Source organism: Gracilinanus agilis, chromosome 3 (genome assembly GCF_016433145.1).
Source record: "Gracilinanus agilis isolate LMUSP501 chromosome 3, AgileGrace, whole genome shotgun sequence".
NCBI lineage: Eukaryota > Metazoa > Chordata > Mammalia > Didelphimorphia > Didelphidae > Gracilinanus > Gracilinanus agilis.
Window position 1 is genome coordinate 625,632,981 of NC_058132.1, and position 20,184 is coordinate 625,653,164.

At 36.3% G+C, this 20,184-nt stretch overlaps 1 protein-coding gene across 4 annotated transcripts in view; it reads left to right on the forward strand.

The window, feature by feature from the left end:
- Positions 1-20,184, forward strand: part of AGFG1 (ArfGAP with FG repeats 1) — a 113,251-nt gene that overhangs the window by 65,588 nt on the left and 27,479 nt on the right. For all 4 annotated transcript variants that reach the window (XM_044670816.1, XM_044670817.1, XM_044670818.1 and 1 more), the window contains exon 3: positions 5,204-5,319. In XM_044670816.1, the coding sequence (XP_044526751.1) occupies positions 5,204-5,319 (116 nt within the window). The remainder of the gene's footprint in view (positions 1-5,203; positions 5,320-20,184) is intronic.

Consider the following 20,184-nt stretch of genomic DNA (forward strand, 5'->3'; position numbering starts at 1 on the left):
TAAGGGAATAACCACAGGATTCTCTGGTTAAAGGCCTTGGTATTTATTGGTCACTGGGGAAGGAACAAGGCAATGGTAAACGGGCTTGGTAACACAAATCTGTTGCTAAGAAATCACTGGCTGAAGCTGGTAGAAGGTCCTTGGAAGATCTTGGCTGACCGAGGGCTGGCAGCCCTTGGCCAGAGCAAAGCTCTTTCTGGTTAGGAAAGTGAGTAGATCTATTGGCTAACCTTGTAAATGATGATAAAAGATAATATTGATTTGCTCTTGAAGACAGGTCCTAAAACCCTACTCTATCCTAAGGCCTAATTTCTCATGTTCCTCCTCCCTCCACCCAGGGCCCAGGGGGTTTAGGGGTTAGTGAGTGCTCAGGGTGAAGTCAGGGGAAAACAGAAGCCAGCCTTGGGTTTCCAGGGCCTTTTATACTCTCAGTTCAACTGCCAGTTGGTATCTACCACGTGGCGCATGACACCCTCAACATTCCATCCAGGGCAACTGACAGGTTTGACCTAAGTCAAACATGGCAATGCTAAACCTGTATAACAATATGCCCATTTGAATAGCTGTTGCTGAAATATAGGAAATAGAATCTTGAAAGGAACTATGAAAGAAAAGAACAAGAGGGAAACAGACATTTATTATACTTCTGCTATGTACCAGGCACTTATGCCAAGGGCTTTCCACATGTTATCTCATTTGATGGATGTCACAGAACGTAAAGGTAAAGAGTCTCATGGAAGGGTTTGTTGATATACTTCAAGACTGAAGCAGAATTAAGACTGGGGAAAAAAGAAATCCAATGACTCTTTTTTGACTGTCCTGAAAAGGAGAGCATTAAAGACCTTGGAAAGAACCGTTTTAGTGGAGAAATGGGGTTGGAAGCTTCATTGCAAGATTAAAATGGGGGCGAAATAGATAACATCTGTAGGCTATTTTTTCCAAAAGTTAAGCAGTGAAGGCAATGATAAGAGCTTAAGTGATTAGAAAGGGGAGGGAGTGGTTTGAGGTGATGGAGAAAGAACTGGTAGGGAAGGGGAAAGAGAGACAAAATTTGAAAGATATCTGAGAAAGAGGTGAACTGTTCTTGGAGTGGGGTCCTCGGTGTGATGGTTTCAGGGACACAGGTGAAGGAAATAGCCTTAGGGGAAGGCCACTTCATCATCTGAAAATTCATGAAAGGAGTAAGGTTAGAGATCTATTAGGCAGCTAGGTGTTACAGTGGATAAGAGTGCAGGGCTTGGAGTCAGGAAGACTGTAATTTAAGTCCCATCTCAAATGTTTACTAGCTATGTGACTTTGGGTTCAGAGCAAGTGAATTAGCTTTTATTTGCTTCAGTTACCTCAACTGTAAAATGCAGATAATGACAGCACTTACCTCACAAGATTATTGTGAGGATCAAAATGAGATAATATTTGTAAAACGCCTAGCACAGTTCCTGGCACATTGTTGTTGCTATAGAAATGTTTATTCCACCACACCCCAATTAGGAATATTAATGTCAACAATATTAGGATGAATTGGAAGTGAAGCTAGGTAGAAACTAGAGACATGGAAACCAGCTAAGATAGATTCCTACACTAGTTTAGATACAAAGAAATAAGAGCCTCAAACTAGTGATGCCTAAGTGCTTATCATATAATACATATTTCTATGTTTGTCGTATTATAAGATATATATTGCTTACTCTAGAAAAAATTCATAGAAAAAGTAAATTGGAGAATAGTATGTTTGAACCTTCATTCAGATGGTCAGTTCCTTCAATGAAAGTGGATAATCTTTTTTCATCAGAGTATCTTGGACTTGTAGTATACGCCCATGTCTTGTTGATAGTAATTAAGTCATTAACTATTTAAGTTGATCATCATATATTATTGCACATATACAACCTATATTATATTCCTGCTATTTTGGGGAAGGGAACAGTGATGGGAGTAAGACTAAAAACAGATTGCAAAATGTCAGAAACAGTTATTTAAAATTTATTGACATGTAAGCTGGAAAAAATAAAAAGTTACTGCAGTGGGAGGCAGAAAGACCCCCAAATTGTTGTATCCAGCAAACAATTATTTCCTTGCCATGCAGAGAAATGAGAGCCAAGGACAACAGTGGTTTAGACTACAACCTCATTTATAATACACCAGAGAAGTACAGAGCAAATTTAGCAGTATCACTTTTGTGAACAAAAATGCTGTGGAAGCAGAGTTTGTCGAAAGCTTGGCTTAAAATCCAAATAAGCTACATCATCCCAAGAATGTCCATGAAAGAAGTCTAGAAAAGGGAAAATTCATAAAATGAAAACAGTTTTTCAAAACTTCTATATAAATTTTCATCATAAGTGAATGAGGAATCACTATATTTGTACCCTTAACATCTCAGTTCTGGGTGGACTACCTACTGAAGTAGAATCAGCATTTGGGAAGATTGGCAGAATCCAGACTAAATACACACTGCAGAAAAGCCATGCTAGAGACAATATCATCTTTAAAGATTTGAGATTGTGTTAAAAGATATTTCAGGAAGTGGTAGATATTAACAGAACCAAGAAAAACTCAAAGATGATAAAATATCCTCTGCCCCAGAAAAAACAACATCAATAATTGCCAATCTGTTTGTTTACTTCTCAACTTTATAAAACTTTTATGAGAATGACCTAAATTCATTTAGAGCTTAATCACAGTCTTTCTTAAAAATGTTTTTTAATTAATTAATTTAGAATATTTTCCCATGGTTACAACATTCATGCTCTTTCCCTCCTTTCTCCCCCCCTTCCCCCCCCCCCAGCTGATGTGCAGTTCCACTGGGTTTTACATATTTCATTGATAAAGACTCCTTTCCATGTTACTGATATTTGTACTAGGGTGATTGTTTAGAGTCAGTATCCCCAATCATATCCCCATCAACCCATTTGATCAAGCAGTTGTTTTTCTTCTGGGTTTCTACTTCCAGAGTTCTTCTCTTCCTCTGAAATTGCTGCTAGTAGAGAAGTCTATTACATTGGGTTGTACCACAGCAATTCCTGGAGGTCTTTCCAGTTCACATGGAATTCCTCCAGTTCATTATTCCTTTTAGCACAATAGTATTCCATCACATGCATGAATATGCACATACATTGCCTAAGTTTGGAAGATCTTTTTGAATTTTGTAGAAATTTCTACATAATTTTGGTTTATATCTTCAAATAATTCCATATTCATGCTTACAGTAGATATTTGTACTTAAGTTATAGTTATGTTTATTATATCTTTTGCCTTCTTTGATGTTTAAACCTTGAGGACATTTAAAAATAATTCTAATATTTTGAAATGTTATGGACCAAGATGAATCATGGTTTATTTGATGATGGGATAAGCCAAAATGGTCTGACTTCAATGTTAAGCTCTAATATATATGTATACCAAAAGCAAGCAAATAATTCTAATTTTTCCTGTCCATCCATGATCTACACAGCTCTCTCCCTACTACTCCCACCAAGTTAATGTTTTCTTGGTTTTATCCGGCATTTTAGAATCTAATGTACTATAATCTAATCATCTCTTCCCAGCTAAGCTATGCCTAGGAGAAGGCTTAGCTAATTTAATTTATTTACTTTCCAACAAAATGATAATAATAGGCCTCTGAAAGAAGCAAATAGCTTCCCAGAGCTGTTGCCTTTTAAATGTTTGTGAGTTTTGTTTTGTTTTGAGGCATTGAAACTGTGGGATGGCTGCATGGGCAGGGCATTTTGCAGAAAAGGAAAGAAGAGTTATTCATATGTGTTTTTGGAAATTCATTTTATTTCTTATGCATATTAAAGTAAATTTTTCTTTTTCATGCCCCAACCTTGAAATTTTCTGTATTAACATTTAAGTTTAAAGGTTTTGAAACTTCCTTATTTTAAAATCCACTTGAATTAAATGTGAAACATATATCTATTTATATATGACATATGAAACATACCACTATTGTAGGAACCTTATTCATGTGTACTATAATAGAGTCTTTGTGTAACTTATAGATGAAATAATCACTATATGGTGTATTTATTTATTTAAAAAGTAATGAAGTGCATTTAGGTTTTTTCAAAGCTTTATAAAACAGAAATGCTTCAGTAAAAAAAACTGAAAAGAAAAAAAATCACTTAATTCTGCCATTAACTAGTAGTCTGACCATAACCATTTAACTTAAACAATATCATTCCTTTAGTTTACGCACCTGTTTGAAGAGAGTTGGATTATTTGAGTCTTTATTGTATTTCCTAGTGCCACAATTATGGAATTCTAGTAGTTAGCTTGGTGCTTAGTAAGTATTGGTTAATTCAAAATTGAGAATTAGAATCATAGAATGTAAGAGCTGTAAGGGATCTTAGAAAACATTTTACTCAGTAGTATCTGTATAAGATAAGATATTGTTGCCTCTGTCTTATAGATGAAGTTTCTGAGGCCTTTGTTTTTTAAAATTAAAATTTTCATTGGCATGGTTTTTTTTAACATTACCAAAATGGCTTCTAATAACTTTTCCTCTCCTAGAGAGCCATCCCATATAATAAATAATATTTTTAAAGACTAAAAACAAAAACAAGGGGAAAATTAGAAAAAAAATGATCAATTGATTAAATAAAAAGTCAAAAATTATGTATAGTCGTCCCTCACTATATTGTGGTTCACTTATCATGGCTTCACCATATCATGTTTTTTTTTGTTTTGTTTTTTAAATCTAATTGTGTTTCAGATGATTTTAGTATTACTGAAGCTATTCACTTTATAATTAATATTATTGTCCCAGATATAGTAAGGGACTGGCTTGTTTTTAATCACATAGCTAGTTAGTGGCAGAAGAGAAACAAGAATTAAATGTTTTCTGCTTCCTTACTGTAGTGCTTTTTCTGTAGTACCGTGATTGGTTACTTACTTGTTCAGGGTATTCTTTTTGTTACTAAAGTGTTTGAAAGTGAATGCACATTTAAAAGTTGTATCTTTCTTTTGCCTCTTGTGAATTATATAACTAATATTAAGTAATGAAATTTGTCTTATTTCTATTTCAAGCAGCATTGAGCTCTACCTAGTCTTTGGACAGGATGGAAGAATGAACACTTCAAACTATTTAAAATCTCATCAGTTTCCATTGGAAAGTGTACATTTGAGAATATGTTAAATGTAGTTCAAGTATTAAGAATGTTTACTTTGCCAATAAAATACTGTATTTTTCTTTTCATTCTTTTCACAGGTGTGTAAACAAATTTGGTTAGGATTATTTGATGATAGATCTTCAGCAATTCCAGACTTTAGGGACCCACAAAAAGTGAAGGAGTTTCTACAAGAAAAATATGAAAAGAAAAGATGGTAAGTGAGTATTACTTTCCTACTTCAAGTGATAAGTGATTGCATCAGATTGGATTTATTCCAATATTCCAGGATATTTTTTTGATTTTTTGTGCTGTGGTCAATCTTCTAATGATGAACATTTCTGAACTGGACCTTAATAATAAACACACAGTCCATTGCTTTATTTAGACTTGAAACCTTTCAGTTTGGATAGGAACGGTCAGAGTTGGAGCCTCATCTACAATTCGGTGGAGAATATATTATAGTTATATAAATTAAAACAAAGGGAAAGTCAATTTGGATTATAAGACAAATGAGATAATGTGTGTAAAGCATTCTTAAAGCAATATCTAGTTGTCAAATAGTTTTTTAAAAGAAATGCAATTGAATTACTTTTCTCCAAAGATAGTAGCATTGTCCTTGGCAGCTATTGTAGTAGATGACTACTACTTCTGTTGTTTTTATGTTTTTATAGTCTAGGGCTTACTCTCTCTTGCCCCAGACAAAGGAGAGAGAAAAAAATCCTACAATGAAAACCCCTTCAAAATATAGTTGTTTCTTCCATTAACTTTGGATGAACTGCATCCTTTTTGGGCCTACCTTCCTACACACTTCCCATTCCTCTTCTTATATTTGTTGAGGGCTTCAGAGGTCATCTAGTCCAAACCTTTCCTGAAGGAGGAATCCTTGCTATAATATTCCTTTCAAATGGTCTTTTAGGCTCATTTTGAAGACCTTCAGAAATGGGGAGCTCATTATCCATCTAAGAAACCCTTTCATATTTGTCCAATTCTGATTTTTAGGAAACATTTTTCTTATATCAAATTGAAATACCTCTCTATGTAACTTCTACCTATTGGACCTGGATCAACTTTCTAGGGACAGGAGTATTCATTCTTGTATATTACTGTCCTTCATAGGCTTAAAGACTACTATGTCTCTCCCTAAGTCTTTTCTTCTCAACGTTACTTTTCCTATTCTTTTAATTGAACCTGTTATGTCATTTTAATATCTTCCTTCCTTTTCCCTGTACATGCATTATGATACCTCAATGTTCTTCCAAAATGTAATCCAAAATTCAACATGGTGCTCTATTTGTGGTCCTAACATGACTGATAGATAACATCTCCCATTCTGGAAATTATACATCTATTGGTGTAGCCCTAGTTTATATTAGATTTTTGTCTCTCACATCATGTTATTCACTGATTGCACTTGACATCCACTTATCTTTTTTTCAGATGAACTATTTTTAACTTTCTTAACTTTGTTCTTCTGAAATTGATTTTTGATCTCTTGCCTATAGGTGTAGGATTTTCTATTTCTTCTAAACAGTCTCATCTTGTCATTTTAGCCTGTTGAAGTGTTTTTGGATTGCTGTTTTGTCTTCCAAGGTATTAGCTGTCTCTCCCATCTTGTTATTAACTTAAGCATCTTGTTTATGTCTTCTTCCCCATTTATGGATAAAAATGTTGAACAAAATAAAGATAAGGACAGATTCCTTGGGCATTCACTATCGATCTCCCTCCAAGGTTACATTGTTCTATTAATATGTTATCTCATTCAACCTGTTATGAATTGTCTATATCAATTCAACCCACACTTTTTTTATTCCTTAAAGAGTGTCATGACAGACATTTTCAAGTATATTGCTAAAAATCTAATTATATACTATATCTGTTATTTTCTAATCTGTCAATCTGGTAACTCTTTGAAGAAGAAAGGAAAATAAAGTTAGCTTTATATATATTTTATTCTGAGTGAATCAGTGTTGACTTGAAGGGACAATTGCTTCTCTTCCTAAATGCTCAGAAACCAACATTTTAGAAGGAACAGATATCAAATTTTCCCATCCATGGTTTGAAGAATCTAGAGTATTTTCCATTTTTACATTGGAACAATATTTTTACCCACCTTAACTTTGAACTACTCCCAGTCTACATGGTCCCTCAGTGTTTGACAATGATTTGTTTAGTTTTTTAGCCTTAGAGCCCAGCTGTTACGTTATGACTTTCCTACTTTCCTCCTTTTGTCATCTTTATTCTCTCAGTGCTTACCAGCTCCAGAGTACTAATTTGGTGGTAGAGACCTGGGGAATTTCAACAATTAAGGCCCTACTCAGATGCCTGATTGTGAAATGGAAATGATTCTTAGTCCTCAAAGGCCTCACCAACAGAAGGCAAACTCAAGGTAAAGCATACATAGCTAGTATTGTATTAGAAGCCTTTGATAGACTCTTTCAAAGTATAGAAAGGTTCATCACTCAGGCAGGCCATTTAGTCATGAATTATTTGGCCAAGTCAGCCCACTAAAGTTAAATAAAAAGTGGGCCTCAATCCCTTTTGTGTCCCTTTTCTGCTTCTGTGACAGTTTTGGGAAAAGAGAAGAGATGGTACTAAAAATCATATTTTTAAAAAATTTATATAAATGTTAACATAGCTGTTGGTATTCTCAATCTGAGTTCCTTGTTCAGTGACTGGTGATTGACCATACAATGGGAAGAACAAAATCATACATATCTTAACTTTTTTCTTGTAAATGAAGCTATAAGGCAAAGCAGGTTGCAGCTAAATGAAAGGAAATAAATAAAAAGAATTGTCAGAATTAGTTTTTATTTTTTGTTCAAAGGCAACAAGCAGCATTATTTCCAGGGGAAACTGATTATTTTAGATTTCAGTGCTCAAAAATAAGTATTTGTAAAAAGAATACCATGGAGCAAAAAATGGAAGATGAACAAAAAAATTTTCTTAGACTAATATGACTTTTAAAGACATTTAACAGATCTACCTTGGTTGCTACATTGAGGAAACCAAAAGAGCTTAGGTACTGCCTGAGCAAGCAAATACATGATTTCTTTGTCAAGCAGAGATGCAATGGCTAATGACACCACCACCAGTTTAGGATATAAATTCCTTTATTAAATCTTATGGAAGAAGATACTTGAAGATTATAACCAGTACTATCTACATTGTAAAGCAGTAGAAGAAAAGCCTTCCCCAGAGACCCAAGTTAGGCAAATCATCCTGAAGATATATAAGGATAATACAGGATGGATAGCAAGCATATAGAAAATAGATAAGCTCTATAATAATTTTTCTCATCCTTTCTCCCTTATTGACTTAGAGTAGGGCCACTTTATTTGGACTCAACATTGCCATCTTTTTTTTGCTTTATGAGGAAGTAGAAATGCCAGCAAACAAAATAAAGATAGGAAGGGTTGCCAGAGTAGCTCTAGGCATATACAGAATAGGACTCTATAGAAGTAACATAGCTTTGAGGGTTTAGAGGGCTTCTTTTCAAGATAAAAGAAGTAAGGATACTATAGGCTTAGAAAAAAATCTCAGACATTGTTTCCAAAAAAAGTTGACCCAGAAATATACTTGCTAACCCTTCTATTCAAAATTATTACGAAAATGATATATACATTTATTGTAGGCATTCTTGATCAAGATATGAGAATGGCAGGCTTTTGTAAAGAGTATTGTTTAATGGTTACACAGTTGACTTATATGAAGTCCTACTGTTCTTTGTTTGACTGTAAAAAAAAAGCTTTTGATTAAATAGAACAAAACACTACCTTGAAAACTTTCATCTTATATAGTAACTACTATATATGTCAGAATTTTAGAAGATCCATTGACATGTAACAAGGAAGATCATTTTACTTGATGAAATGATTGATAATATGCATGTCATAAAATAGAGATTTGCTCAACTAAGATATTTTGTTGCTGTCATGGAAGTTGTCTGGCATTAAGACCTAATGGAAGAAGGATTCCTCCTATGCTTTCTCTTTGCCTATAATGTGCTGATTTCTGTAAGTATTAGAATGTTATGTTTAAAATTCTTTGGAGACAATATATTAATTTATAATCATTTGTTAGATAGAAAAATTTTGAGTTAGAGAAAGATATAGAAGATATAGTCATTTAATCACCTGGCCATTCTTAGCCTGAGTTTGCTACTCTTTTTCTCCGTTCGCTAGCCAGAAGCCGCCATGCCAGAAAAATCTCCAGACCAAGAGAACCAAAAGCCAAAAAACGAAAAAAAGACCCACTTGCTTCCTCACTCTTTTAAATAGCCATTGATACCCCTCCTTCTGGGACTCTGGTTGGACAGACTTTACCTCAGTCTGACACAGAGGCCAGTTTTCCAGATGCCAGGAGTCATGGGAGCCATCAGGCCTCTGACACCCTCCCCATAGTAAACATGAGTGCCCAGTCAGGGGGTGGGACTGATACCAACCAAAATGGATTTTCAAAACTTTGTTTTTAAAAAATGAAATAGTGGTACAATTTATATTAATCTCACACAGGAGCAATTGCCAAACTTCTAAGGTAAACGCCAAAATCAATCAAAAGAGCATGTCCTAACTAGCCACACAGAAAAATCAAATAGAGGAAAGATTGCTGTTATAGAAACTGTGGTATATAATTTGATGGATAATGCAAAGAACCAGTCTAGCAGTGTGTCTATGTCAGACAGATATTGCCCTTGGACAGTAAACTAGACCTAGAATTAAATTCTTAAGAAGACTGGTTTTGAGGCAGCTAGATGGTTCAGTAGATAGAGAGCCAGACCTGGAGACAGGAGGTCCTGGGTTCAAATCTCATCTCAGACACTTCTTAATTGTGTGACTCTGGACAAGTCCCTTAATTCCTGAATTGCCTAGCCTTTACCACTCTTCTGCCTTGGAACCACTAGATGGTATTGATTATAAGAGGGAAGGGAAGGATTTTTTTAAAAAGAGAGCGTGGGGAGAAGAAATGGAGGCACCTATTATATACATAGCTAAAGTTCATACATACTCTAAACTGAGACATGTTCTTTTTTTTTTTTTTTTTTCAGATTTTCAATTTATTTATTTATTTGTTTGTTGCCAATTACATGTAATAAATTTTCGCGTAAATTTTCCAAACTCATATGAAGGACATTATTTCCCTCCCTTCTTTCCTTTCCCCTTCTGATGCTGGTAGGCAATTCAATCTGGGTTATACATTTAATATCACACAAAACGTATTTCCATATTATTTTTATAAGTGAATAATCTTACGAAACCAAAATCCCAATACATATACCCTAATGATCAAGTAGGTGAGAAATCATGTTTTCATCTGCATTTCTACTCTTAACAGTTCATTCTCTAGAGTTAGATAGCATTTTCTTTTCATAAGTCTCTCAGAATTGTCCTGGATCATTGTATTGCTTTTAGTAGCAAAGTCAATCCCATTTGATTGTTCCACAATATTGCAGTTACTATGTATGTTCTCTTGGTTCTGCTTATTTCACTCTGCATCAGTTCATGTAGATCTCTCCAGTTCTTTCTGAAGTCATTGTGTGTTCATCATTCCTTATAGCACAATAATATTCCATCACCATTGTATACCACAATTTGTTAGGCATTCCCCAAATAAGGGACACCCCCTTATTTTCCAATTCTTTGCCTCTACAAAGAGCAGCTATAAATATTTTTGTACAAACACATTCTTTCACATCTGTTTTTATCTCTTTGGGATACAGGCCTAGTAGTGGTATTACTGATTAGAAGGTTTCTTTTATAGCTCTGGACATATTTCCAAATTGCTCTTCAGAATGGTTGGATCAATTCACAATTCCAACAGCAATGTATTAGTGGAACACTAATTTTTATCAGTTTTTCCCTAAATTCTCCATAGATCATCTACACAGTGCACCCGAGGCCTTTCTTGAGGGCTTTTAATGTTCTGTGTATAATAGTGCAACACTTAAGTTGTCTGTCTTCAATTTCTAATTCTCATACATAACTACCTAAACTCTAGTTTTTGTTTCCTGGGGAGTAACTTTAGACCTTTCTTGTGTAGAAGTCATCACCAATTGGCATGTTATAGCCTACTCATCATTGTTCTCTCCATTTCCCTTTTAATCAGATTAGATACTGTTGTGTTCTATGATTCACAGCCCTAGAGCATCCTGTGGAGAATGTTGACATTAAAGAGATGAGTGAGGTATTTATTTTAGTCTTTTTAAGGAGTTTAGCCATAAAGGACAGAAGAGACAGAGACAAAAGCAAGAATGAGATTCATCAAGTTGTGCATGTTTGTAGGCAGGCGGGAAAGAATAAGTAGACAGGGAGATTACAGAGGAGAAATAATCTGATCACTTGTGCACGTAGAAGGAGTTTGCTTTGGTAAGGAATAAGGTCACCACCTGATTGTGTGAGATCATGGTGAAGAAGGAGATAGTGGCAGAAATAATGAGATGAGATGAGGAAGAGGAAGCTCACAGCCAATGACCTCACTTTTTTTTTTTTTTTCCTGTAAAACAAGTAAAGGTTCTGAATTGAGAGAGTGGGGGGAAGGAAGAGGTATGTGAGGTTTGAGGGAGGATGAAAAGATTTTGAAGAGCTGCTTTGGAAAATGGAATAGAGAGTTTAAAAGAGAATTATAGAAAGATTGCCTAGTAGCTATAAGGGCTGTTATGATTAAAAATGATGAGGGCCGAGATCAAAAGGGAGAATAGTATTTTAATAAAAGCCATGCTGATAGAGATAAACTGACCACGCGCCTGTAAGAAAACCTATTCCAACCTCACCTCAGCCATTTACCTTCCTCTCTCCTCGCGCTCAGGTAACTAAAGAGGAAGTTCCAAGTCACTACCCCCTACTTAAAACAGTCCCTCACCTTTAATACATCATCCAAAAAAGGAAACCCATGAAACCCGTTGGACCACGGGAAATGTAGTTTTAAGGACCCCCACAGGTCCACAGAAGTTTGTCAAACACTATATTGAGGTTCAATCCTTCCAAATAGAACCCCAGGTGATTTTAACTAACACAGGGCCCAGTTGAAGTTGTATAATGTACATTTGTAGTATACCAATTGAGAACATTTTTTGTGATTTTCTGTGCCTTCATTTATCGCATCTGTCTAGGTGACAAATGATGGGAGTGATTCAAGGCTGAGGCTTGTGAGGGCACAGTTGGCAATATGATAAGGAAGACAGTGACTCAAGTGAAAAAGACAGCATAGAATTAAACTGAATCACCAAGGAATCCAGATGGGGAAAAGAGAGTGGCTAGTAAAGAGAGATGGCCTGGAAAAGAATTGAGGGCATGGTGTGGGTGAAGAATAGGGTTTGTTAAGGAAAGGCAGAGGGAAAGGTGGAAAGCTAATAGGGTATTTCAGAATTCTTGAACATGGAACATTTATGGGTGATGATAAGATCAAGGGTATGGCCATCTTCCTGTATGGCTGGGGTTGGGTAGAGGATGTTTATGGGAAGTGATTGAAGAACTGAGTGGTTAGGATATTTGAGAAATAGTAAATATGTGTATTGAAATCTCATAGTATAAAGGCAGGAGTGGGAAGAAAGGAAAAATTATAAGCTACTTACTTACTGAACTTGAGGAAGAAAGGCCTTCTACCAACCTGGAGGGCTATAGAGAAAAACTACTATTATTTTGTTTTCAAACTGAGTGAACCCAGAAGTGGCTGTGTGGAGCTAGGAATATTCCAGCTCCCTTCCTCTGGAAGAATGAAAATAAAATGAAAGTGTCTCTTAAAGCAATTATATAATATTTTGGACTATGGCTGCCAATCTTAGGAAAATAATTAAAGTGGCCACCCCACTTAAATGATCACTTTAAACACTAATTTTGTGATGTAAAGGTTGGTGTTTTGTTTTACTTAAGGACTTGAATGGCACATGTGCTGAGCATGCCAGAGGGGACTACTCCCTTCCTCCTCTCTATCATGTTTGAGGACATTCCTCTCATCACCCACCCCTCTGTCCAGCAGCCCAATAGGGGTGCTTCCTACCTCCTATGTTTGGGGTGGGGGCTCATGTGGGGTGAGGGTTGCAGTTTGGGCACTCACTCTTAAAGGTTTGCCATCACTGCCTATGCTGTTGAGTCATGGGTCTACCTTTTAAACTACCAAAACTCTTTGTTAAGTTCCTTAAAGGCAGTGACTGTTTTTTACTTCTGTAAAAGTGCTGGACATTTAGTAGGCTCTTAATAAATGTTTATTAATTGATCTAATTCTTGTTTAGATATCTTTTCAAGAGTTGTTAGCATAGCAACCTGTACTTGTATCCAACTCTCTCAGCAATCCTTATATTTTACATTTTTGTTGTATTTGCAAAATGCTTTAAGTACATTATCTTATTGGTGCTAGAAACCTTCATCTAGATCAGTGATGGGCAACCTTTTGAGCTTGGTGTGTCATAATTCACCAAAATACCAAGCATAACTCAGGTGGTATGTCACTTCGAGAAAAAATATCATAATTTTGTGATGTTTATAGTTTAAATAACAAAAATGTATAATTGTAATATATAACTATTTAATAAACCAAAATAGGTAAATTAATATAGGTGAAATTGTCATCTATAGTGCACAGAGTCTCTACACTGCACTATAGCAAATGTTTCATCTTCAGTGTGTGGACCCATACTTCTCTGTATGCAGCTGCGTGTCATCGAAAATGTCTACGTGTGTCATAGGTTTGCCACCACCAATCTAGATTATAGGTCAAAACTAGTGATAGGCTGCTGTTTTTTATAAGGTACACTAAGGTTGGTTTTTACATTTTTTAATGATTCAAGGTAAAATGAAAAGAGGAAAAATATTTCATGAAACATGGAAAAAAAATTAATGGAGTGTAGTTGTGCTTATTTATTTAGGTGTATTTTCTTTGGCTGCTCTCTAAAGTCAATTCTACTATTTTTTTCTACCATTATTTGTATATTATTAAAGTGCTTTTATACAGTTCCTGTGCTATCTCAAGTTAAAATAAGAAGTGAGATCTCCATTCCCAATACAGAATTGGAGTGGGTGTATTTTCTGAGCTCAAAATACAGTTCTGTTTTTTCTGACCTCCCAAGTGCAAACAGAATTTTCACATTTCAAAATCTATTTAACTGTGCAATTGAAAAGCTTCTTTACCTAGCCTTTAACTGAAAGTGATTAATCTGCAATGTAATGACCTGCTAAAAGGAAAGTAGCAAGAGTTTTAATAAAATTCAACAATTGCAAGACTTCCGGGTTAAGATGGCGGCAGAGTAAAAAGCAGCTGCTTGACCTCTCCTAACCGAAACATATAGGACTCCTCAAGGGAACATAAAAACAAATTCAGATGAACGAAGGGACCCCACAACAGGGTGCAGCATTGAAGGTACGTGGAATCGGGGCATTTCCATGCTATAAAGGGATGAAACAGCTCTCACTAAAACGCAAGCTGAGCAACCCCCTCCCCCCTCCACCTACAGGTCCAAAGCCAGCGCACAAGAGCTAGAGCAAGCTTGGAGGCACCCATTAAGTCCTTGACAGCTACCTGGGACCACCAGGGCCTGTTCCTGAGAGCAGCAAGACTTAAGACCCCAAGAGGCTAAAGAACATGCAGACTTTGAACACAGACCCTGAGCGCAGGCACGGTTGCAGCTCCAGACGTGGATCCTGAGCGCAGGTGCGGACCTTGAGTGGGGACCCAGTGTAGAGGGGTGCACGACTGTGGAAGCAGCACCCTGAGACTGTTAAAGGAACTTCAGGCAGAGGAACAAGCAAGGGGACCACCAGGAGGCTTGACCCCGAGAACAACGAGATCTGAGACCTCAGGAGCCTAAAGAGCACAGACAGACCTTGGGTGTGAGGATAAAGCTGAGGGGGCACGAGGCTCACAATGGCAAGCCAGAGACAAGAACTCCAGAGGAGAAAGATCAAGAAGAAATCTTTAACACTCGACAACTTTTACCCAATAAAAATCCAGACAACAGAGCAAACAGCAGAGGAGAACAAACAAGTAATCATATCCAAACCTTCCCCCCAAAATGAAAACTGGTCACAAGCTATTGAAGGGTTCAAATCTGAGATTATGAGAAAGATGATAGAGAACTGGCAAGAAAATAACAGCTTAAAAGGCAGAATTTCACAATTAGAAAGTGAGGCTCAGAAATCAAATGAATTGATAAGCAAATTGAAGACCAGAAATGACCAGCTAGAAGCCTTGAAGAACCAAACAGACCAGATTCAAAAGGAAAACCAAAAGATTATAGCTGAAAACCAGTCTCTAAAGGCTAGAATTGGGCAATTAGAAAAAGATGCCCCCAAATCAAAAGAATTGATAAACAAATTCGAGACCAAAATCAAACAGCTGGAAAACAGGACAAACCAAATCGAAAAGGAAAATCAAAAGCTTATAGCAGAAAACCAGTCTCTAAAGACAAGAATTGGGCAAGTAGAAGCCAATGATCTCTCAAGACAACAAGAACAAATAAAGCAAAGTCAAAAGACTGATAAAATAGAAGGAAACATGAAATATCTCACTGAGAAATTGACAGATCAAGAAAACAGGTCTAGAAGAGACAATCTGAGAATCATTGGTCTTCCTGAAAAAGCAGAAATTAATAGAAATTTGGATTCCATACTAAAAGAAATTATTCAGCAAAATTGCCCTGAAGTTCTACAACAAGAATGCAATATAGACATTGAAAGGATCCATAGATCACCCTCTACACTAAACCCTGAGTGTGAGAATAAAGCTGAGAAGGCACTGGGCTAACAATGGCAAGCCAAAATCAGGAACCCCAGAAGAGAAAGATAAACAAGAAGAAATCTTTAACACTCGACAACTTTTACACAGAGAAAATCCAGACAACAGAGCAAACAAAAGAGAACAAGCAATCACATCCAAACCTTCCCAAAATAATGAAAACTGGTCACAAGCTCTTGAAGAGTTCAAATCTGAGATGACGAGAAAGATGGAAAAGATTTGGCTAGAGAAGTGGGAAATAGCTCAAAAGGAAATCAGGCAAGAAAATAACAGTTTAAAAGGCAGAATTTCACAATTGGAAAGTGAGGCAAGTTGATTGAAGACCAGAAACGACCAGATTGAAAAGGAAAACCAGTCTCTAAAGGCTAGAATTGAGCAATTAGAAGCTAATGATCTCTCAAGACAGCAAGAACAAATAAAACAAAGTCAAAAGATTGATAAAATAGAAGGAAACATGAAATGTCTCAATGAGAAAGTGACAGACCAAGAAAACAGGTCTAGAAGAGATAATCTGAGAATCATTGGTCTTCCTGAAAAGGCAGAAATTAATAAAAATTTGGATTCCATACTAAAAGAAATTATTCAGCAAAATTGCCCTGAAGTTCTACAAGAAGCCAATATAGACATTGAAAGGATCCATAGATCACCCTCTACACTAGACCCAGAAAAGACAACTCCCAGGAATATAATAGCCAAATTAAAGAGCTTCCAAGTAAAAGAAAAATTTTACAAGAAGCCAGAAAGAGACAATTCAGATATCAAGGAGCACCAATCAGGATCACACAGGTTCTGGCAGCCTCCACACTACAAGACCGCAAGGCTTGGAATATGATATTCAGAAAGGCAAGAGAACTGGATCTACAACCAAGGATCACCTACCCATCAAATCTGACTATATACTTACAGGGGAAAGTATGGGTATTCAACAAGATAGAAGATTTCCAAGTATTTGCACAGAAAAGACCAGGACTGAAGGGAAAGTTCAATATCCAACCACAAAAATCAACAGAAACGTGAAAAGGTAAATAAGAAACAGAGGGGAAAGAAAGAAAACTCTTTATTTTTAAATTTGCCTTTTTAAGGGCTTCAATAAGATCTAATTATTCGTATTCCTATATGGAGAAATGCTATGTATAATTCTCTGTAGTGAACTCTATTCACTATTATAGTATCCACTATTATAGTAATTGGAAGAATTATTCACAGGGAGAGGTTGGAATACTAAGTGGTCTAAGATGAGACGGGGTGGGTGGGAAAGAGGGGGGTGAATAGTAGAGGACACCAAGAGAAACATGAATGAGTAAGAAAAATAGGATATTCTATTACACACAAAGAGGGCATAGGAACGGGCGGGGATGAATACTATTATAAGAAGGAGAGGAAGAGAGCATTAAGAGGTAATATTTAAACCTTACTCTCAGTGGAATTAATAACCCTGAGAGGGAAGAGTAACTACATTATTCATTGGGTTATAGAACTCTATCTAACCCTACTGAGAAAGTCAGAAGGGATAAACCAAGGGGAGCAAGGGAGTGGGGAGGTCAAAATAGGGAGGGGAGGAGAAGGGGGAGGGAATTCATTAGGCCTTAAAAATAAAAAGAGGGGAATAACAAGGGAGGGGGTAGAAAGGGTAGTAAATCAAGGAAGGGGACAAGGGTTACTGGTTTAAAACAAATCATTGGTTTAAAAGGAAATAGCCTAAGAAGAAGGGGTAGAACTAAGAGGATACCAAAATGTTGGGGAATATACAACTGATAATTATAACTCTGAATGTGAATGGGATGATTGATTATACTAAATTAAAAAGCTTTGGTACAAACAAAAACAATGCAACCAAAATCAGAAGGGAAACAACAAATTGGGAAAAAATCTTTATAACAAAAAACTTTGACAGGGGTCTAATTACTCAAATATACAAGGAGTTAAATCAATTGTATAAAAAATCAAGCCATTCCCTCAATCGATAAATGGGCAAGGGACATGAATAGGCAATTTTCAGATAAAGGAATCAAAGCTATCAATAAGCACATGAGAAAGTGCTCTAAATCTCTAATAATTAGAAAAATGCAAATTAAAACAACGCTGAGGTATCACCCCACACCTAACAGATTGGCTAAATGATAGTAGGGGAGAGTAATGTTGGAGGGGATGTGGCCAAATTGGGACATTAATGCATTTCTGGTGGAGTTGTGAACTGATCCAACCATTTTGGATAGCAATTTGGAACTTTGTTCAAAGGGCTATAAAAGAATGCCAGCCATACCATTGTTGGGTTTGTACCCCAAAGAGATCATAGATAAACAGACTTGTAGGAAAATATTTATAGCTGTGCTTTTTGTGGCGGCAAAAAACTGGAAAATGAGTGTATACCCTTCATTTGGGGAAATGGCTGAACAAATTGTGGTATATGCTGGTGATGGAATACTATTGTGCTCAAAGGAATAATAAACTGGAGGAATTCCATGTGAACTGGAAAGACCTCCAGGAATTGATGCAGAGTGAAAGGAGCAGAACCAAGAAAACATTGTACACAGAGACCAATACACTGTGGTAAAATCGAATGTAATGAACTTCTGTACTAGCAGCAATGCAATGACCCAGAACAGTTCTGAGGGACTTATGGAAAAGAACACTACTCACATTCAGAGGAAGAACTACAGGAGAAGAAACACAAAAGAAAAGCAACTGCTTGAACACATGGGTTTGTGCAGACATGATTGGGGATGTAGACTCGAAACTCCCACACCAATGCAACTATCAACAATTTGGAAATAGGTCTTGATCCATGACACATGTTAAAAACAGGGGAAATGTGCATCAGCTATGGGGGGGGGGGAGGTGAAGGGGAAAGTAAGAGCATGCATCATGTAACCATGATAACTTTTCTAAAAAATAAAAATAATTTAAAAAAACTCAACAATTGCTTTCTAAGGAATGAGTATAACTAATTACAACCACCTATTGATCCATAAATGTAATAATCATTATCTATAGTTTGCAGTAACTATCATTGAAATAACATTTTAAAAGATGAAACATGTGAAATCCCATCAAAAATCAGCATTAACAGACCAAAATTTGCAATTTATTTTTATATTAGGGAACACTAAGAATGGCATTCTTTTTTGGCATTTTATAGATCTGTATCACAATTATACTCAGTAATTGTTATTTTGAATTTTGTCAATAAAATTTTGGTTTTTCTTCTATTATATAAGTTTCTATATAATATCAATTTTACCTCTTGACCCCAGAATCCTAAAATATTCATAATCTGGCCTTTTAAAAAACTGACCCTTGCTTTAGGTCTGACAAGTAAGGATTTTTTAGGTGCCTATACCTACCATAATTCCCATTGCTGGGGTACAAAATCAAAAGTGAAATAATCAAGAAACTTTGATTCCATATACTACATGTGCTTCTTCCTCTTCCTTCGTTCCTTTCATTAATGTCCAATTCTTCTTGATCCCATTCATAGTTTTCTTGGCAAAGATACTGTATAGTTTGCCATTTTCTCCTCTAACTTATTTTATAGATAAGGAAAAGGAGGTAAACAAGGTAAAGGGATTTGCTCTGAGTCATACAGTAAGAAGTATCTGAGGCCAGATTTGAGCTCTTGTGATGAATCTTTCTAATTCCAGGCTCGGAACTGCATCTACTGTGCCATCTAGCTGCCCTACTATGTGGGTATATATGGATCAGTAAAAAGTGTCCCCAAAGTCTCAGTACAGTTTTATTGAAACTGACCTTTGGATCACCCTGTGTAAAAAGACAGTTTTGGAGATTTGACAGAACCTAGCAAGAATAGGAAAAGGCTCAGGAAGAAGGGGTTTGAGGCTTAAAGGAATCCAAGGAATCCGTGAGTTGAGGGAAGTGATAAATTCAGCCATTGCAAAGGTACACAAGGAGACAGGAAATGGAGCTTCCTTTGGGAAGAAATCAAGTGGGACTTTGCTTATTCTCTGACTTTCTTTGTTCATATCTTCCTCCTCATTCTTGCCACATGTCTAACCCATCTTTCTCATTATATATTCTTAGTTGATAAAAAGTTACTGTTGGCAGCATGCTGGTACACAGTGCATAAAATGCCCTATGAAATCAGGAAGGCTTGCGTCCAGATCTTTCTTCTGTCACTGCCTTTGTGATTCTGGGCAAGTCATTTGATTTGTCTGGGCCTCAGTTTCCTCATCTGCAAAATAAGATGGTTGAAGCTTGACCTTTAGGGTCCCTTTTTAGCTCTAAATTGTTAATTCTTTTGTTGGTAACTTCCATGTTTTTCCATTGCTTTCTGGGCCATCTCCAGTTTGTTTCTCTGAATGATGTGTCCCCAAATAATATTAATAGAGAGTACTAGTTT